The sequence below is a fragment of the Notothenia rossii genome (genome assembly GCF_949606895.1).
Source record: "Notothenia rossii genome assembly, chromosome: 12".
NCBI classification, from domain to species: domain Eukaryota; kingdom Metazoa; phylum Chordata; class Actinopteri; order Perciformes; family Nototheniidae; genus Notothenia; species Notothenia rossii.
Window position 1 is genome coordinate 14,022,103 of NC_136911.1, and position 22,889 is coordinate 14,044,991.

Here is a 22,889-nt window from a genome sequence, read left to right on the forward strand (position 1 = left end):
ACGCACAGTGACGCTCGTGAACTCGGACAGGCGCACCGAGGAGCGTTCAGGAATAAACGGAGGACAGAGATAACGGTTTCGCTGAATTTAAAAGGTTCCCCCATAAACAGCGCGGCTTCACGCCGGGCAGCAGGTGCTGAAGAGCGGCGGGCAGAGCGAGGACTAACCGCAGGAAGGGGGACTGTTCTCCCGTAAACCCGTCTTCACCTCCCAGGTTGGTATTCTGCAAGGAAGCTATACAATATATTTGGTATGCTGGGGTTGTCTTTATCTGGCAGCTTGATATCGCTACATGGAAAACGCGACATGTTGCACTAAAACAAAACACAATAAATGACTAAATAAAATAAAGCTATTGTGTTTGGGAGTGAAACTAAAGTGGTGAGGTGTTTACTGACACATATAAAGGTGGACATCGGACGTCACTGAGGCTAATCAGCTTTGGGGGGCAGACACTGACAATGTAAAGCAGCAGCCGAATCAATACAAATCCATTCTGATCTATTCAATGGAGATTATAGCTCTTTAGCATGATGAACATCCCAGTGGACACACACTATTTGAACTCTGGTCTTAGCTTGATGCTTATTGCCGGATACTGGTATTCACTCTTTTATTTGTAATGTCTAATATGTTTTTCCACAGTGAGATGCAGTTTCTACTCGGAACTGACCTGGAGTCAAATCGTTACAATACTGGTGTCAATCTGGTGTCAAATGGCCACAAGAAGATTTGATATGACACACCAAACATTAAGGGATTTGAATAATTAGATTTTAAAACATGGATTTTCTTTCAATTCTTCTCAACATGACTTAAAATTAATGGGGAAATACACAAAGATCCCAACATTTATACAAGATATTTTTTCAAATTGAATTTGAGGGCTCTGTTTAATCCTTTTAAAAAAAATATGCCAGCCTATAAGTATTTAACTATCTTCAGTTTGAGTTGGTGAAAATAAAGAATACTCTGTTGTGCAGTAACGTGCAATTAGATAACACTTCCGATGCCATGTCTTCAACAACATGGCATCTCAAAACCTTGAAAATAAGTAATTTTTCCATAACCCCAATTATATTCCTAGACAAGATAAACAGTCTCAGTGCTATCGTTTGTATTAACCTGATTAACAGATCTATAGGAGGAACAAAATAGACTCGAAAAATATTGCAATAATGTAATTAAAACATCTTTATGGACAGCATTGGAGCCTGATATTTGTTTCAAGACACTGAATAGAGACTGCTTTTATTTTAATGTGTCATGGTTGTGAATTACTCCATGCGTACAGACAGATTGAGCTCTATTTCTCAGAGCAGTTTACTTATGGTTCATTTTTCATTTGAGTGAGCTCTTGTCATTCTGATTTCACTGCTTGTTTTTTATGTGTATGTAGATGCGGGGTCTCTCCATCCATGGCCTCCTCCAGGTGACATCCAGTGATCTCAGTCCCTCCTGACTGCAGCTTTAAACCCTGATCCAGCAGCAGACTTCTGCAGGGTAGGACCAGTTGGACACACATATTCTAAGAGATTATTGCAGAATAATGTCTTTCTCTACTGGCTACACTAATGCCTTTATAAATGTACACAAAACGTCCCTCAGTCTTTTTCTTTTTAAATGTGTTGATTTTCTATGATATTGTTCTTTTAGTGACATATATGGCGGCTGACAGGTGCAATAGATTACGAACAAAGTGGTTGATTAAAATTCCGCCTAATCGATTGTTTCAAATAACCAATTTGGCTCTAATAGTCAACCAACATATCTGTATGGTGGCTGACAGGTGCAAATGCACTTTATTGGCCCAAAACACTTTTATTAGGAAAGCCTCACTGCAGCTAGAGGAACTATGCAATTATGAAAACACAAATGGGCCAAAACACATGCAATTGAAGTAACATCATCGCCAACTTGACGAAACATGTGCAGCTTTTACAAAAAGCGATGCATAAACGAAACGCTGCAACAAAAAAATTGCTGCAAATGAAAAAATGCTGCTATTACAAAACGCTGGAAGAAAACCCAAACCACATTCATTTCAAATATATTAACAAAACACTTATGATTATGAACAGCCAAACTCTGTCAGAGTGACAGTTGGGGATTATACCGATCGCATAGTTTCTGAAGCCACAGCACGTTTCTCCTATTGAAAATGTTTTGGGCCGTTGTAGCGTGTTTGCACCTGTCAGACAATTGACTGAATTTGGATCAATCACTGTCTTGATAATCTATTACACTTTTCAGTAATTATCAAGCAAAATAAATTCCTAAATTGTATCTAAATCCCGCTTCTCACATGTGACCCTATTCATACACTGTTCTATTTGTCAAATACAGCCATTTTCAAGATGTATTCATTTGATTCCTATGGTTTGATACAGTCCAATAATATTAAACATGAACATCTCTGTCTCTAAACAGAACAAGGTAGAGTGCTTGAACTTACATTTGTAGTAGCTGGTCATCCTTATACAATAATAATAAAACATGCTTCCTGGTGTTTATATATAGTCAGTGATCAAAGCAAGTGGACAGTGAATAAAGAAAAACCGGATTCTGGATGCACAATCAATTATCATCCTGTATTGTCATTACTGTCTATAACAGTCCTGACTGAATCTCAGGTATAGATGCTGTAATTACAACACATTAGCAGTTGTGCTCCACACTCCATGCCTGTGGATGTAAGCTAAATGTAGCTTTCCTATATTTAGAGCATTGGCCTCGATAAAAGTGAATGCTCCGATGTTGTGCTCATTTAGGCCACGGATGCACACATACATAAACACACATGTGCAATGTAAAGGCATTTATTATTTATATGCGCCAGTTACACTGTCTTTGCCATCAAATGTTGCTTTAATGACAGCTCAATATTTATTTGTATTGTTCTTTCTAAATGAAACAAGAATAAAAAGAAATATAGAGGCATAAATGAAAGCCTCGCCTTTTGAATGTTCATGTAATTTGTTACAGCAAGTCAGTTCAACTAATTATATTCAGAATGAGGCTCACAAGAACAGGCAGATTGCATTTTTGTGTGACTTTTTGGGCCGTTTCAAGAGCGCATTCTAAGCAGCAGTGAATCAGCTTTTACAAAATGTATTGACAAAAAATACATTATTGCTTTCGTCTGTCTGGGAAAGGGTGTCTGGATGCAAATATTTTACTTATCATTGCAAGAACCTGTGTATACCATTATTTTATATTAATAATATGTTGACCTTGGTTTTATTGCTTTAGCTGATTGATTGTAGCTGGTCCATGGCCATCTATCCCATAGTTACTGAAATACCTTCGTCTAGACCCGAGACATGGACCAAACAACAGACGGCCATTGATATCCCTTGCTTTTTTTTAAATAAAGGGATTCCTGAAATATTTTTTTCAGTATGGCTTAATCATCAAATAATGAAAAACATGAAATAAATATACTCTTTGGTTTTTAAATACAGTTGAACAAAATTGTGTTTAAATCTATTGTTTAAATGTTTATTTTGAAATAAGATCAGAAGAAAAACCAGGACATGTTTTGTCAAACCAACAGACCAAAACCACAGACCAGAACCACTATCACATGACAAAATACTTGAGTAATTAAAAAGTATTACAAATGGTTGTGAAATCAGTTGAACGCTTCCAAAGTTGATTTTCCTTTTTTTAAATTGACTCCATAATATTATGCTTGTTTGGATTGGTGTCAAGCATAGCTGCGATACCATCTGCATTTCTGCATCTATCAAATAATGCTGGGAACCCTATTATTCCTCTTTGGCCTGGCTAATGGCCACTCATCTATTCGCCCATCCATCTGTGCACCTATTTGTTATTGCATTTTCTCCCCTCCTTCCTCCAACATCTCTCCCTCTCTCTCATCCTCTTGTTAGAGCTGCTGAATTATTTATCACCAGGCTGTGGGCTCTGCTGCTGAACCAGAAGGAGATGGAGAGCTAGAGAGAGAGTAAAAAAGATGGCGAGAGAAAGGGTAGTATGAAGGTGTCCGACGCCGCTGGAAGCCGTGAGTCAGCAGGGAGAGAAGAACCCACTGTGGGGGAAGATACAGAGTTTATAGATAGCTTTAGGGGATACGACTGGAGACAGTGGCGTCAAATGCCCCCGGTGTGTTTGTGAACGTGTGTGTGCATGTATCGATTTAGCAAAGAAGGTCATGGAGCCGAGAGGAGATTAGCAAACTAGACTCAGAGCACGGCAGCAGAGCTAACGCCTCCTCTGAATAGCAGCTAGACCAAAAAAAAGGAGACAAGGCGAAGGACGAGAGGAGCTGCTTCACTATGGGGGAGAGCTATATGTACCAGCGACTCCCTTACACCAGAGGAAAGGAGGAGGGGGAGGATGAGGACGAAGAGGAGAGTGCCGGGAGGATTAGAGAGAGTGTCGCGGGACAAATGGTAAATACGAAAGTTCTGGTCGGACAAGCCATGATCCTTCTTCGCTCTGTAAATACAGTATGTCTTTCTGTGCTAGCGTGCGTCAGTGAGATAAAGAGGTGTGTGTTAGAATTCAAGTGTGATTGTGATCATGTGTGTATTGATCGTGATTGTAGGGCTGCAACCGGACTATACTTTGATTTTAATTAAAAATAAAGCGTTTAGTTCAGCTGTCCACAGCCAGAGGCCTGTTCTTCAAATGCTGCCTGCAGTTCAGGCTAACATGTTGTATCCTCATCATCATCATCATCATTCTTTTTATGTTCTTTTAAAGCTGTTTGATTTGGTAATCCTGAAGGAGGTTATCTTGAGTTAAAGGCTAAATGAGCAGAGAGTTCAAACCAGGATCAGGGTTAGTTTAATTGGGTTAGTGCTGATCATGTGTTGGCAATTGAGATGTTTTTGTAGGGAAACATGCCAGCATGCACTTCAGCATCACGTTAGTGGACACAAGTTTAATTTGATATGTTTTCCTGAATTGTAAAATATGTCATTGTATTCTTAATGATCTTTATTAAATAGTTTGTCCATCAGAGAACTATGACTTATTCGTAAAATGTCCTTCTCTCTACACATCTCTCTTAAAATGCAAACAACGCCATTTTAAAATTGACCATAAAAGTTTGATTATGCTTTAGATTTTAGTATTGATATCATTAACAATCATGACATTCTAGATCCTCGAAAGTCGGGACACATTGACAGCATTACATAATTAAAATAATTTATTGGACATTTCATTATTTCGGATAAATTCCTCCCATGATAAATATTGTATGACATCATGTTTGGATCCAGAAAAAAATTGGACTCAAAGGAATTGTCAAAAAAAAAAAGAATTCAAGGGAAAGATTAGCATAGAGGTTGGAAACAGGGAAGAGCACCAGCACCTCTAAATGTCAAAAATGAACATGTTTAGGCACACAACCCATGTGTATTCAACACTGGCTTTCTATCAATGCATATTTAAATGTGTGTGTGCAGATGCAGAGTGAGGAGGGGACAGAGTGGCTGCTGGAGCTGCTGACAGACGTGCAGCTGCAGCAGTACTTCGTGCGGATCCGTGATGAGCTCAACGTCACACGAATCTCCCACTTCGACTATGTCAAGAACGAAGACCTGGAGAAGATCGGCATGGGACGCCCCGGTACTTCCTATTATCACCTGTTCCCAGACGCAACAGAAATCTTTAGAGGGAAAAAAATTCTCAATCTGAAATCTTTTTTTTCTGATTGTGTCGTTTTAGGTCAGCGGAGGCTTTGGGAGGCAGTCAAGAGGAGAAGAGCTCTCTATAAACGCAAGTCCTGGATGAGCAAGGTGCGATACCACTGTCCTGCAAACACACACATAAAAACATGCTCATACACATTTTTGCTAGAAGTTGCAAGTTTCTCACAAATGTACTAAACGCTATTATTGCACACACAGTCTTGGACTTTGGAACATTTAATGTCTATCTCTTAAAGCCGTATGTCCTAGCTGCAGCTTAATGACAAATAGATTAGTTACTTTAATACATTGTAGATAGATTTCTTGTATTACATAACTGATTTTCAAGGGAGAAATCATGCTGACATGCAGGATGACTGTGTACATCTGAAGTGACTACAATTACTATTGGTTGCTTTTTTGACATTTTAAGTAGGTTTTTACTGGAACATGTCATTCCTTGGACTGGTGTCGATGCATAATTAAATCAAATCAAAAATCTTTCTCTGTATGAGACATACATACAATTAAACCCCTCATCGGTTTCTTCTTCTGTGCTTGTAGGTGTTCCCTGTTAAACGACCTGACACGGACCCCCAGCAACCCCTCCCTCAGGGGGCATCGTCCAGTTCGGCTTCATCCAATAGTGAGCCAGCAGCCTCGCTCACCTGCCTGATCAGAGAGTCGGAGCTGCAGCTGTTTGAGCGGCTGGGAGACGGCACGTTTGGGGTGGTGCGGAGAGGAGAGTGGACTGGACCCAACGGCAGAGTGGTGAGACAGAAGAGTGTAAAAAGCAGGAGGAAGGAAAAGCATCACATGTTGTAGTGTGTGCAAAATGTATGACATTTAAGCTCATCTTGGCTGATTCTGGTTATCTTCTTCCCAGAGGTGGGAAGTAGTGGAGTACAAATACTTCATTATTGTACTTATGGTATCATTACTTTACTCCACAGCTTATTTTTCTGACGACTTTTTACTTTTACTTCCTACATTTTGAACACAAATACCTGTACATTACATTTTCAAATTGGCTCGTTACTTTAGTTTTAATCTGCATTTAGTGGCAGGATCATTATTATTTAGAGTCATTCCGTACCTATAGATTTGAACACAATCCATGTATCCATAATTGCCTGGTCTTCTCTAGAGAAGAGCGACCAATGAAAACGTTGTCATGTTGCCGTTGTTCAGCATGGAAACATTCCTTAGCTAACAATGACATTATTGTTCTATTAATATAAAGGGAGGTCAGTTACTCTTTAAAACAGCTGCTAGTTATGGGTACTTTTTACTTGAGTACATGTCGAAGCCCATACTTCTTTACTTTTACTTCAGTAAATAAGTTTAGTCAGTACTTCTATTTTTACCAGAGTATTTGTAAACAAGAGTATCTATACTTCTACTTGAGTAAAGGATGTGTGTACTTTTGCCGTCTCTGCTTCTTCCACAAAACTGTCCCAAAGGCAACATTTTGAAATACAGCAGTTTATTCTCTTTGTTGTTCGGCTGACATTGTCTCTCCCTCTCTGTGTTTCTAGTTGTCAGTGGCAGTGAAGTGTCTGAAGGCCAGTGTGTTGGACTCTGATGGTCTGGACGATTTCATCAGAGAGGTGAACGCCATGCATTCACTGAGCCATCAGAACCTCATCCGGCTGTACGGCATCGTCCTTACGCAGCCCATGAAGATGGTAAGACACACACTCTTACTACTACTACAAAAATGTTAAAGTAGACACCCAAATCCCAAATCAGATGCGTAAACAATTATGAGCAGAGTGTTTTATTTCCAAAATAATGTCTGTGCTTGTGTGCAGGTGGCTGAGCTGGCCCCTCTGGGTTCTCTGTTGGATCGCCTCAGGAAGCGTCAGGGTCACATCCTCATCTCCTCTCTGTGCAACTACGCTGTACAGGTCAGTTTAACACCAAAGAAGAAAGCATTAGGGGAAGTGATAAACCCTCAATCTCATTGGGAATGTTACAGTGTCTAGAGATGAATGTCAAATGCACTGAAAATATTGTAGGACAACTTGTAGAATAATAAAGATAAATGAAATGGAAATACCCAAGTGTAGTAAAATCACTTCAAATGTTTACGTATGATAGTACTTTAGTTACATTCCACCAGTGTCTCTTTGTGTCTGTGTGGATGTTAGGTGGCGTGCGGCATGGCCTACCTGGAGCAGAGACGGTTCCTCCACAGAGACCTGGCCGCCCGCAACGTTCTGCTGTCCACCAATGAAATCGTAAAGATTGGTGACTTTGGCCTGATGAGAGCTCTGCCAACACACACTGACCATTACATCATGGAGGAGGGCCACAAAATCCCTTTCCCATGGTGAGAAGAGCGTCCCGATCGCACTTCATTATTTGTTGTTATGTATTTTTTATATCCAGGCTCAAGTGATTGAAAGATTCTATGGGGTTTTATCCCTAGTTTTCTTTCTCTCTTACATTTTCTGTATATTTTTCCTTGTCTCTCTCTAGGTGTGCTCCAGAGTCTCTGAAGTCTCGCAGTTTCTCTCATTCGTCTGATACCTGGATGTTTGGGGTCACTCTGTGGGAGATGTTCACCCATGGACAGGAGCCGTGGCTGGGCCTTAATGGGAGCCAGGTGCTCACATAACTTAAAATGTTGGATACAAAACTATTTTTGCATGTGCTGTTTCCGAAAAAGCTTAACCCCAAAAAACTACGTTAGCTTCTTGAAGTTTCTAAAATTGCCCACACAATAAAGATACTATAGCCTTTTAATGATGTGTCTGCTTGCAGATTCTTCACAAGGTGGACGTGAATGCTGAGAGGCTCTGTAAACCAGGCTCTGTAAACCAGATGACTGTCCTCAGGACATTTACAATGTAATGCTGCAGTGCTGGAGCCCCAAACCTGAGGACAGACCCACCTTCATCGCCCTCAGAGACTTCCTGCTGGAGGTAATACAGGATTTATTTTGTCAAAATCAGATTTTTAAGCCCTTTGCACCCCCTGATAATGTAAACCATAAGAGAGGAAACTCGTACATGGTATTGCAACTGATATTAGGTGCATTCAGAAAGGTGGTTATATGTGCAAACTAAGCTTAGAGGGAGATTATTACTCAGATCCTTAAAAATACGTAAAATGCTCTGTTACTTGTAAAGGAACAGAGCATTTTTAAGCAAGAAGTACTTTAGGTTTAAAAAGTACCTTTTTGAATGAACAGAATGGCCACTGTCATTGTAATGCTTCTATCTGTATAATACCTTATATTATCCTATTCTTATTACCATACCATGTATCTGTGTGGTTCATAATCTGTTGTGTATATCCTCTACAAAAATGTTTTCAATACATCTTAATAATATAATCAATTATCATTTATATTTATGTTGGAGCTATTATTAGTTAAAAAACCTTATAATACTATTTGGCAAATTATCTCTAAACAACATATCATTCAAAGATTCCTCTAAATTGTTTCTGTTATAAAGTAATGAATAACTAAATAAGTACATATACATTGAGAGGAGTACAATGTACAATATTTCTCTCTAAAATGTGTAGTGGTAGAAGTATAAAGTAGCTCAAAATAAACTCAGTCTTTTTTTTGAAAAATGCAAACATTTTATTTGTAAGTGAAAGCCTAAACCAGAGTATGACTGATTCTTTGACAAGAATCAGTCAGCTCGCTTTACCAGAACACATACATAGGCTTTTCAGCTATTAAGCATGTCCTACCACTTGTATTATTTGTTGTGGTTTGCAGATGAGAGGTTGGCTTAGTAGCTGACATTATTATACTAAATTACTTGAATCTATTTACACCACATTACTTTTGACAGTACCTCTAATGAGTTGTATATATTTCAAATTAGAGAGTTGATTTGTCTAATCAGAATCAAGTTCATGGCCAGGTACAGTTACACATACAAGGACTTTTCTTTGGTATCTGATGGTGCGAACATAAACAATCTAAGAAAATAAGTTGCAATAGAAGGCAAAAAACGAAAGGTATAAGGATAATAAAAAAAACTGTATTTTTAAGAGACAATTTAGCATAAAAAAAAGAATACTAAAGACAAGTATTTACACCAAATTTAAATATACAAAGAACATTAAAAGCTTAAAGAATGTTATTTCATCTCACATTTCCACTAAATGTGTTTCTTTAGCTCCAAAAGTAGTTGGAAACCAAAGTGATGCTGCGGACAAATAAAGGACAATAGAAGAAAAGCAAGTGGAAACAAATAAATCACCGTTAAAAGGAATGACAGGACATGTTTGTATCTGGTGTTCCTGCTGATGACAGTAATACATCATCAGACTTTTGTAGCTCTTTCTCCTCTAACTGTAAGTGTGTTCTGCAGACAATGCCCACAGATATGAAAGCGCTCCAGGACTTTGAGGAGGAAGACAAGCTCCAAATTAAAATGAACGATGTCATCACCATGATAGAGGGAAGGTCAGTGTGTTATAATTCACATGGCTGTACCTTCAAGAATGTCATTTAATTCTCATTAGCAGATCAGTATTTTAACATAATGACTGGTTTGGGAATTCATGCTTATGTGTGTCAGTGCGTATTGGAATGAAGGTTATTACTCCAAGTCTACAAATGCATCTTTTGTTGATATTGAATTCCTTGCTTTATTAAGCACTTATGTAATGCTGCGCAGTTAATGGCTCATTTTATAAAATATACTGTGTGGGTATTGATGCCCAAATCAAACCCCGCAGCTAAACAATTATTATTGATTTGCCGTCATTTACATTCATGTGACTTAGACAATCTGCTCCACTCAGGAAAGTCCCATTCTTTTTGAATGACATTGCATATGAGGACTCAGATTCCAGTCATGTGGTAAACAGAAAAGACCTCCTTATTAAGTCCTTATATGTGTTTTCAGGGCAGAGCATTACTGGTGGAGAGGACAGAACAGGGGCACGCTGCGTATCGGTCAGTTTCCTCGTCACGTGGTGACATCAGTCGCCGGTACGTCCGTCCACGACATCAGCAAACCGCTCAAACACTCCTTCATCCACACGGGGCACGGAGACACGGACCCTCACAGGAGCTGGGGACATGCAGACCGCATAGACAGGTTAATAATACACACATATTAACTTAAGTTGCATCCACACAAGATATGAAATAATACAATCAATGAATAGATGAATGGTTTTATTTAGGGTTCAACACTAGTAGAAGAACAATCTGGTTGTATAAATGTTTCAAAGGCTTGAATGGCAATATTTAGCGAGAAAAACGTAATAAAAATTGTTGTTATATTAAATAGCATATTGTGTAAAAGTCACCAATTGTTTCTTTGTTATTCCTTTATTCATCATTTTACCCTCCTCAACCTATATTGAACTACTCATCTAGATCATGAAAACCATTTTGAATTGATAGAGTGGACAATGTTGAACTACAAACAGTTATCGCTAAATGCTAAGCTCGAACCATGTGTATGTGATTCTGTAGAACTGCTATCATTGCCGTCTCCACTGGAGTGCAGCATTGCGTCAGTTTACCAACAGATGATGAACTTGTTAAGCTTTTATAGGAACATGCTTGATATTCAGAACAACTCACATCTGCTGCAATAATAGACAAATAAAAAAACTCAAGTCTTTTTACTGCCAGCAAAGTGTATCCACGAAAAAAGTACTTATTGGCTATAGCAAACATAAAGGACAGCTGAAAAGAAATAACATGCTCAGTTAAAAATGTTTGTCTTCTAAACTAATGTTGAATTCATTTGCAGCCTCATGTTTATTCCATTAAATCTGATTGACGTCTCTTCTCTCTTTCAGTCTGTATTTGGGGAACCCCATGGACCCTCCTGACGTCCTTGGAATGGACTCGGGCATCGCAAGGCCGACCAAACTCCCCAACCGTGCAAAGAGTACATTTATCCAAACCTTTTTAACATATATTTAGTGGCACGTTAAGTACACATACTCAAGTACATTTAATCAAGTGCTCTGCTTTACTATGCATTAGATGTGGTATATTCAATGTTGTATGCAACTCTATTTATTTATATTCTTTAAGAAAAATCCATGTATGTCCACATTTGGTCACTTAAGGCCATTAAGTGTATCTATATAGGTGGAGAAACATCTCCTACATCTAATTATTAAAGTGTATTTTGGATAATCCTTAAAATATATTGTCAAAAAGCGCATGAAACGTTGGCTTTGAAGATATACATGGATATCACACAAAAGTGACGTTACAAACATGTGATTATACTATAGAATATGATGCGGTGATACAGAGGTACAAAGAGTAAATGAAATGCAAGAAACACATTAATGCATCAGTAATGTTACTCCTCAATGTTACTTTTGAGCATTAACTGGACTTTTACTAAGTGTTTTCTAACAGTATTTGTACATGTACAATGGTCCTACTGAACAAATATTACCTCAGAATTCTTATTCATTTTAAGGCACTATGTGAATATACACTAATATCTAAAACTCTCTTTATCAGAGCAACCTCCTCCTCGTCCGCCTCAACCTGCTGTCCTGCTGAAGAGTAAGTGTTCCTCAGCAACTGTTTACAATCAAACATTTTTAATTTAAATACACACTTGTGTTTCCTGACTGGTGCTTGAATGTGCATCCAGAGCCATTCTACGACTCTGTGATCGACGATTACGATGACGAAGAAGACACCAGCACTTCTTCTGGCCTGAGGAAGCTCGGAGTGTCCCTGGGGCTCAAGCTGAGACCGTGGGAGGGGTCCGGTGTGCGCTCGGCCAAAAGTGAAGTGTCGCTCATTGACTTCACTGATGACAGCTTCAGCTCCACCACGCCCTCGCCACTTGCTGATATGCGGCAGCCGGATGAGGACACTCTCAAGGTACCGTCTGTTAGTGAATGAAAGTAGTTAGGATGTGAAATATTTATATGTGATTCATTTTAAACCATAACAGTTTTCTAGCTTCTGGGTTTACTTCCAGTATTCAGCTGATTTAATATTGTGTTTTGCCCCCCTGGCCCCGCCCTCAAGAACCCACTCGGCTCATAGACTTAACAATGTGACGTAACAAATGTTTGAATCCCTTTTTATGGTTCAAGAAAGGTTCTACAATTATAAAACCTAAAAACTGAAGAGTCATAGTTAGCAGGCGGATTACATATTCTTCATTTATGTTATTTTTTACGCCAGGTGATACATTACAGTATGCTAGTAAGATGCTAAAAGTCTGCAAGTTTGGATCTTAACACTTTTGACTTTGTTATTATGTTAACGTGTAATCTTGTAATTGAGTTATTATATTTAGTGCTATAGCATATTGCAATCCTCAAATCAACGGACCTGTATAGATGCAGTTTGGATAATTGACCTTCAATTGAACCTTGGTTCAAGTCTTTTATGCTAAGCCTGCATTGTGTCTTGACAAAAGATTTGGCATTTAATGGAACACAAATCAGAACAAAGACATCCTTGCAGTCTAAGTCGCTTAGAAACTTACACAGCCATTATGAACTTCACGGTTTCCTGTCAACAGTTTAAAAGATGTCTCTTTTAGATTAGTCATCCAAGTGAAACATTTTTCACTGTAAAGTCAAGAGTGGTCACTGTGCAAAATAGAATGAACGCAGAGCAGTGGTGCTGTGTCCACATTTCATAACAGTATCCGTGCTTCCTACCTCCTACTGCTGGCGCCCTTTCACAGAATCGAAGGTTGATGGAAAAGAATGATTTGAATTTTCTAAAGCAGCACATACAGTACTTTTTCACATGTTTCCACAACTGCAATCATAGGACGTGGAGAGGTTTTTTATATTTTACACACATAATTCCCCCTCTGATCTCGTGTATCCACTACCTTTATTCCCTTTGGTTTCCAGTCCCACGCCATCCCACACAGAAAGCCATTGTTCTCCAGCAGTACATGATCTTAAAGTTTTGTCAAATACCATAGACCTTCTCACACTCTGCGATCACAGTTTTGTGTTCTCTAAAGGATGTGTTCCAGCTTTTGAATAAGAAAAGTCTTGAATAAACTTTTGTCCTTGAGCCGAAGGCAGATACAGTGAAACAGATTTGCACTCATTCATTGGTTATGTGCACATTGGTGATTTAGTGGCTTACTTAGGGCTTCACAGTCATATTTCCGCTTAACTTTTAAGCATTTTTACATCATCTCAACGAGTTTGGTTGTTCATACTTTTTTGCTACATAAATATGTCACATATGTAATGTGCAGATTTTTTTGTTTTAAATCTAAAACTTCTACAGCCATTGCTTCTTCCAGTCCTGCCCAGTTCTTTTGATGAGCTACTGTATGATGTTTAAACCATACAAGTTCTAGGTAGATGACAAATGTGGTTCGCCAAGGTTAATTCAACAACAATACTAGATTGTTATTTTTTCTCGACATACAGTATGAAGCTGGCCACAACATACTATTGAGTCATTCTCTGTTCCAAGGTTGGCTTTTATAATGTATAACTTTCCCCTAGTTGGTTTATGAGAGTCTTTAGCACTGTCCATGACATTTTTCTCAGATTCCGCAATGTCCCTCCTTCTCATACAGGACACTCCGTCCATCTTGGACTGGCCTCTCCCTCAACCATCTTATGACGAGGTGACGACCGAGCTCGAGGACCAATCAGAGGACCAGGAGGTGCGGTCTATTAACAAGGGATTCACTGAGGAGACCACGCCCACCGCCAGCATCAGTATGGTTGGCCGGAGCGAGTCGCAGTCAGCTGACCTCTTCCAAGAGTTACAGAGAGAGGTAGAGAAAGGAATGGACACATTGTTTCAGTTTTTGTGGACACAAACAGACACATGCTAATCTGTTTTTTGTGGGTGTAGGTGATGGTGAAGCTTCAGGTTCCCATGTCAACGGGCCGCTCTCTCCCCTCCTCCCCGCTCCCGATGACCCTGGCTCCTCCGAGCACCCACCGACAGATCTACCTGCCCCCTCCGTCCCCCACCTACGCCCCCTCCTGCCTGGGTGACCGTCCCGTGCTGCCCCCTCGCAGCCCCGTCCCCCCGTTGCGTCCGTCCAAGCGCATCCCCTCTACCCACACCCCCCACCCCCAGGCGCGCTCCAGCTCCATGTCCATGGGCGACGTGGAAGACAGACCTCCTCAGATCCCACCCAGAGACCACGCCTTCTCTCAGCCAGGCTCCCGCTCCTCCTCTCCACTCCCCCTGGTGCCCCCGCTGTCCTCCTACCCCATGGCCCTGCCCCCTCCCCCTATCTCAAGCTCCCCTCGCAGGGCATCAGGGCTCTTGGGACCTCTTCTGTCCTCCAACTCCTCCCCGTCTCACTCCACATCACACTCCTCACGGCAGGCAGCTAGTGGTTCATCCTACTCATCCAGCTCCATACTGGATCCTCTTGCTTTTCGTGAGGGGCGTGGCATCTCCTCACTGATTGACAGCTCCCAGAGCTCTACTCCGGCTCCGTTGCCAGAGCGACCAGCTTTTCTGGAAAGGTGTGTTGCTGATATCAAACACTGTCCAACTAGCTTGTTTAGACAATAAATGATCCTGGAACTAGCTCCATAAAAGCTATAATTGCTAATCTAGGGGGATTCGTTCTGAGTCCACTTGGTTGAATCTACAAGCAGATTTTGAGCTTTTCATCATATTCTGATCTTCATAGGCAGAATGCCAGTTAATCCATAATGTATGAAATAAACAATATATTTGTAAAATATATATTTATGGATTATAAACATGTGTATAAATTGTTATTATACAATAATAAACAAGTAATTTTTTATTATATACATTAAAGTGCAGATACAGTACAGTACTGTAACCATGCCTTTCAAAAAACGTATCTATAATAACAAAAAACTGTCACCATTTTGTGTTAGATATGGAGCAGCTAATATGGCGGCAGTCAAACCAATGATTCAACATCCCAGCGGAGCCAAACCAAACTCCTCCTACAACAACAACAATGGGCGAACTGCAGCTCCCAGCATGCTTCAGGAGCAGAGCGTCACACAGGTAAGAGAGAGGAAAATGAAATGTGCACATTTATTTTAAATGCCACATGCAGACAAATCAGTCAAATGAGTCACCCTCAACATGTTGGATTTAAAATTCCCTGATCCATATTAATCAATTAGTCAAGCGCATTGCTACTTTGGCTTTAAAAAGCTTTTAACTTAGTAACTCCTTTTGACCAACTTCACTGATTTGTAAATATTAAACCGATTTATGAACTCCTTATTATTCAAATACAGCTGTGTGAGACTACATAACATCTGCCCTAATGTTTTGAAAAGTCCCTTTTGTAGACATATTTTAAAACCTTTCTGTAAAAAATGAGCTTTTAGGCATGACCTTCTTCATTCTAACACTGCAGGACCCCCCTTTTGTCCATGAACATTGAACTGACTTAAAAACGGCACAGGCATAATTTCATTACAGACTGTGAGTCCATCCCTTATTGATACCAACATCTCATTAACACTTGCTATTAGTGTTGTAATTAATCATAGAACTAGTTACATCACCACACAAATAATGAAACCTAAGAGACCTGCCAGCTATCTGATAGACATAAAACCCTTTAGGCTTCAACCCACCACTCTGACTTTTCCCTTCTTCTTTAAATATGGCCTCACTACAAATTAGACCATTAGCTAAAATACTTTCATCATAAATGGGTTGATTACCTCACATGAAGTGGATCAAACCCTAATAACACAGTCACAGCCATGCTTGATGTTGTAATCTCACTGTACTTTGCCCCAAGTGGAAACTCAATTGAAATGTAGACCACATAAGTCCTAACAGGAATTCTGATAATGTGAGGAAAGCAGATCATCATTGACTCGTCTGAGACAACTTCACATCTGGCATAGGAGTTATTGCAGAGTTACGTGTTTCCTTTTTGTAGAATCATGTTACCTTTATGAAAAGGAGTTCAGAAGGAGGCATTAACCCATTCACTATCTATTCTTTAAATATCTACCACTACCTGTGGTTTTTTCTTTAAACTTTAATCCTCCATTCATTATAACTTCATAGTGCGGTATGGAGTCTACTGCTCAGAAAATAGAGCCCATCGTCCATTACTGGATCAGAAGTTCCCACCCCTGGCTCCTCAAGTCCACAAGTCCAAGGCTGCGGTCGCATTTTCAGTTTAGCTTAGGAACCTTCCTGACGGAGTGAAATGACCCGGAAGTACCTCAGTGGCAGCCATGATAAGAGCCGTTCAAATTCTAGATGATAGGAAAGGAGGTTTGATACTTCCTTTATAACCTCCTTTAGCTTAGGAAACATTGGATCTTACTTTACGAAAGGAAAAGAGAACATGCTGTCACACAATACCACGGTGAATGTTGACCTTCCTTTTCCTTTCGTAAAGGAAGGTCAACATTTACTGGGAGAAAACATTCGGAAACAACCGATTATGACCGAGAAATTAGTATCATGAAAGTTAAGGTGCTTATTAAGCATTTTAAAATGTATGTGGTAAGTTGCCAAAGCGCTTTGTTTTAAACGTTCATCACTATAATAATCAAAAGGAGAAATATGAACGTTAGTTTTCACTGAAATGATCAAATAAAGTCAACATTTCACAGTGTTTACTGAGCTGTGTGGGGTTTCTTAAACTTTTAAAAACATGTTTAATGGTGATATACACAGTGATAGGTTAAGGACTAACACGTTTATAATAATTACATTTGTATTTATTTTAAGATCTTTTCATACAATCATACGTATTGGGATCATTTGTATTAATGTGGCCCGGAGGGAGAGGGTAACAAGCATAAGTTTCACTTTTCTTTTTTATTTAAATTCCAACCTCGGTTATGATGATTATGTTTCTCTTTTGTCCACGTTCATAAAGCATAAAACAACACCATAAGAGCACGGTGCAAAGTATCTAGATGGGTTGTCCGCCGTTCTTATTATACATCCATGTAGTCTGCTGTATAGAAAACTGTAGTTTCCCGACAGCAGACGCACATTTGTGACGTCCGATGGCGCATTATAAAATATGTCCGATAGTTTAAGTGTAGTCAGATTCTCAAAGCACCGCAGTCTCTTCCCCTAAATCCTTTTGAATTCTCCTATCCACTATCCCTTAATCCCGTGACATTTCAAACAGAGGTCAAGGAATAGTGGATAGGAATAGACGATAGGAGCTGATTTTTTGACCATTCGACTGCAACACCTGTGTCATTGGGCCCTAAAACGTTCCAGATGACTTGGCCATCAGTGTCAGAGTGTATGTGAATAAATAATAGATATTAGATTATGAGCAGTTTGGCACCTTGTACAGAAGACCTTTCATCAGTGTGTGAATGGGTAAACGTGGTGTAGCTTACAAAGAAAAAGGCTTTGGTAAAATGGTCTGATGACTATAAGGTCCGTTATTGACAGGTCCAAGGAGCAGTACACGGTGTCACGCTGGAAGAGTGTCAGGCAGCTCTGCAAAGTCACAACTGGAGCACCCCCCATGCAGTAAACGTTTTAAAGGTACACTTGTGTTTTTAAAATACTTTGTTAACCTTGAAAGCTAAACCCCACCTGTAGAGTAGATGTTGTCACCAGGTACCCTAAAACTTAGTAATAAAATGTGGTGCAAAGCTAACAATTACATTTGCAATACATTTGTGAATCTTTATGTTGGCGTTTAATAATATTGACACTGATCTGACTCCATAAATCTAAGCAAATGTAACCGACAGTCATTTAACTCACGAACCCATCTGACTCAGCGTGAGTTACACAACAGTTAGGTAAAATGAACATACATTAAGGGACAAGGACATACATGATAGGAGGATGAATGGAACTGTATAAGAACTTCTGTTAACTCTCCTTTCTTTCTATGCTGAGAGAGAATGAGAATCATAGGACTGAAATGCATATAGCACAGTGTGAATCAGAGACATCATTCAATACTCAAACAATAGCAGTCAATACCAAACAACTTGTCTACCTGCCTGCCTACATTTCATGTTCTTTCTGTATGTATTGAAGGTGGAGCAGCTGTTTCGTCTTGGCCTGAGGTCGAGATCTGAGTGTGAGGAAGTTCTGCAGCGCTGCCAGTGGAACCTGGAACAGGCCAGCACGCTCATGCTGGACACATACGGACCACATCGTCACAAGTAAGTACTGTATGTGTGTAGTAGCTGTTTTATTCCCCTAATATGTACACTGACCAGCCGCTTTATTAGCTACACCTTGCTATGATCTTTAAGCAGTTTGGCCATTCTCCTCTGACCTCTGGCATCAACAAGGCATTTTCGCCCAGAGAACTGTCGCTCACTGGATATTTTCTCTTTCTCTGACCTTTCTCTCTTATTATGCTGGTTAATGGGTAAATAATCACAATTTTGTTTTTAGTCGTTTCATACTGCATTCTCAATTACGTTTAGCCAGAAACGTATTTTCTCCGCAACAAGTCATACGACCAAATAGGTCGATTGTTCAAGCAGCTTATTACGACCTATGATCAGGTTTTAAAGTTTTCGACCTCTAGTGCTCCCGTTGATTACAAATGCTCCGGTGGGTCGTATATTCACAAATAACCCTCTCTGGAAAATCTTCAATTGTAGGATAGTTTGGCCATTAAAATGCTTTTTGATTCGATCCCTAGCGAGAAGTGTATATTGTTCTTTTAAAATCTACGTCCAGCGGATGTGTAGGAGCTAGGGATGTAACGATATATTTGAATATCGCGATATTGCGGTAAATAGATGTCTCAATACCGTCGTGAGACTGACAAAATATACCGCAATTTTTTAATTAAAAAAAAAAAAAAAACTTTATTCAACCAGATGGTCCCATTGAGATCATCGCTCTCTTTTTCAAGGGAGACCTGTCCAACATGGCAACAAGTAGGTTACAACATGAACACAAAACAACAGATAACACGAAAGGACATCGTATTCACAGGGCTACATGTACATACCTAGAGACATTGACAAGTACCAACAGTATATTTATATCTTGCCCTGTCAATAAGCCTCACCTTCTTGGCAAAAACTGTATTGTTTTGGAAGTGGTGGAGAAACAATGCACAGTTTGACCGACTTCTGTCACTCATGGCCAAAGCATATCTCTCTGTCCCAGCAACATCAGTACCAAGCAAGAGAGTTTTTTCCACAAACGCCCAAACATCCCAGCTTGTACCTGGAAATGTGGACATGCTCAAATTCCTAAAAGATAACCTTGATGATGCTGAGCGAGTGAGTTATTGAGTTAGAGTTGAGTTACCTGAAAAACTAAAGTGAAACTTGATTTATTCTATTGCAGTGTCTGATTATTATATTGTTGACACTTTAAAATACTACTATCCTACTAAAATACTGTACAAATCAGATGTACTATTTAATAAAGAAAATACGCGGAATAAAGATTTTTTTTTTTTAAATGTTTTCGGATTTCATATCGCATTAACACCATATCCCAACATGCATTGCGGCTAAAACATCCAATCATCGAGCTTCAACGATAGCTGAGGGTTATAGTACTAGTTAGATGTCGCCTGTCAAAACCTCTGAAAAAAGAAATGTGTCTCTCAGAATCAAAAGGGAAAAATCTATGGGAAAAACACAAAAGCATTGTACACAATTTAAACCAATCAGTGTTGTGTAATTAACAAGGATGAACAACAAGGATTAACTGATGTTTTTTAGTTGATGAGTACTGCAGATTTCACTGTAAAATCATTTGACAGTGAGGGGAATACTTCCGGTTTTACTATGAAAACTTCATGACCGGAAATACTGTTTTCACCCCGTGAGGGTTGAAGCTAACTTTACATGGACGCAGGTCAATAGAAATGAATAGGGGGAAAGACGTAGTGTATTGACGTTCTCCTGGCGACACCTCAAATAATCTTCGTAATATCTATCAAACTATAGATCTTACAGATCCACTGGACGTGAATTCTAATAGTACAATATACACTTCTCGCTAGAAATCGAATCAAAAAGCATTTTAATGGCCAAACTATCCTACAATTTAGGATTTCCCAGAGAGGGTTATTTGTGAATATACGAACCTCCGGAGCGTTTGCAATCAACGGGAGCACTCGAGGTCGAAAACTTTAAAACGTGATCATAGGTCGTAATAAACTGCTTGAACAATCTACCTATTTGGTCGTATGAGTTGGAGGACTTGTTGCAGAGAAAATACGTTTCTGGCTAAACGTAATTGAGAATGCAGTATGAAACGACTACAAACAATATTGCGATTATTTACCCATTAACCAGCATAATAACGGATTTGGTAAACTGAACAATAGTTAGCCGCCACCCCGAAAATACGTTTGCTCTAAAATTATATTAATACATTACTATTATCATTATTATAAGCAAGACAATAAATGGCAAAGATATGTAGAAAATAAACGTATTTGAGATACGTTCAAAACAAACGTAATGTGGGAGAAAATACGTTACTCGCTAAACGTAATTGAAAATGCAGTTTAGTTCTGTGGGAACGTAATTTTTAGGAGACAGGGTTGCCTTATCCTGTGAAATTATGAAAAAAAAGTGACCTCTTGTAGTTTACTTAACTATCAAATTAACAGAGGAATTAATTAAATCCTTACATAAATCCAGAAATGAGGCTTTTGCAGAAGTATCTCTAAACACTATAGTCTGCTACGGCACCCGGCGATAGAGTGGCCTTTTCAATAAATAATAAGATCGATTGTTAAATGCCGATTTTTTACCCACCATTACTGTGGTTTGTTCAAATCCACCTTTCTTTGTCAAAATTGTACCAAGTTTGGTCAGTGATGGTTGCCAATATCTAATGCTCAATATTGTTTGTACTCCACCAACACTTGAGGAAAATATTTGTCTCACTGAAGGATGCTAAATGCTTAAATGTGTCACCAGCCTGTCACTTACTGGACATTTTGGGTGCTGAACAGGCAGCATTCAGCATCAGTTAACCTTTTTTCAGGATTTTCAACCCTGCACATATGACTCCCTCTCTGTCTTTATGTCTCACAGGAAGTGACAACAGGAGGACAAACTGAGCGCTAATCGCCCACTGACCGGCTCAGATGACTCACCATTCCAAGCATTTGAGACATAGTGATGCTTTTTAATCAATGGAGGTACATAAAGCCGTATATGTGCCTCACTTATTGTACTGTGAATACCTGCTATTACCTGTGTCATACACACGCATGCTCATTATTTGCTAACGGAGCAGCTTGTTGAATGAACTTTACTTGAACCATTGCTATCTATGCTTTTTGTTATTACTGTACCTGAATAATGAACGGTTGTGTTTTTTCTGCTAGCTACTGCAAACTTCTACTACGTGTGTCTGCTGTGAATGAGTGAGTGTGTGCATTACATGCACACAGACACTGTATATGGCCATGCTTTCTGCTGTTAATAAAGCGATATAAAATCAGGGAACTGTTAGCTACTGATATGGTTGGAGGTTTTGTATGTAAAGTCCTTATAAGATACTGTATTACGTATTGCACTTTACTAAGTGTTTCACACTAGCTGAAGACACAATAACTGCTGGTCAGACTAAGATATATCTTGTTTGTGAAGTGAATAAAATACGGATATGGACTATTAGCATATCAGGAATTATTATTGTATCATTTGAGTTGTTTTTAGAATCTTAGCTGGAACCCTACTATTGGCAATGCAATGCCTGAATCAGAAATGTGAAGCTACCATCTCATTATGAACAAGTAAGATATTTAATCATTTTAAAATTGATGTTTAGTATTTCTTCCTATGAAAATTAATGCTGCATGATAATCATAAACACTTGCTGAAACATTTAATTCAATTCAACTGAATAAGTAGGCAACTGCTACTGTATGTATGAGTGTGTACTTGTGTGTCTAGTGTGTGTGTATGTGTGTGTCTGCGCAGATATTGATCATAAATATGATCACTTACAAATTATACGGAACAAAAAACAGATAGGAATGGATAACACATGTTCCATTATTACAGCTTTGCATGTCAGATGCTATAAGTTACAGCTGCCTTTCTTCTTCAGACCAAATTAGGACAGTAAAAGTAGAAATGCCAAATACATTATGGCAAAAATGTTAAAAAACGCTTCTGTTTTTGTGTTTGGGTCTGTGTGTGTCAGACATCCTGCCAGCTATTGCAGTGTTTTGGATTTATGTGATGCTGACAGCAATATCTTGTAACATTCGAGCAGCTTATTAATGAAATTACAAGTATGGCCTCCAGCATTTTATAATAAAATGAAATGCAAGTTTTCAAATGTGTTTGTGT

General features: G+C 39.2%; 1 protein-coding gene across 1 annotated transcript; it reads left to right on the top strand.

Moving 5' to 3' along the window:
• tnk2a (tyrosine kinase, non-receptor, 2a) lies at positions 1-22,889 on the top strand. The gene is given in 23 exon segments (XM_079661540.1): positions 1-214; positions 1,400-1,503; positions 3,897-4,418; positions 5,442-5,604; positions 5,704-5,774; positions 6,231-6,437; positions 7,205-7,354; positions 7,481-7,576; positions 7,820-8,001; positions 8,151-8,277; positions 8,436-8,486; positions 8,489-8,596; positions 10,010-10,104; positions 10,550-10,744; positions 11,460-11,551; positions 12,145-12,189; positions 12,281-12,516; positions 14,201-14,404; positions 14,485-15,113; positions 15,501-15,636; positions 18,028-18,123; positions 18,631-18,758; positions 21,621-22,889. Coding segments are annotated over 21 exon segments (3,135 nt in total). The 5' UTR covers positions 1-214; positions 1,400-1,503; positions 3,897-4,301; the 3' UTR covers positions 21,628-22,889.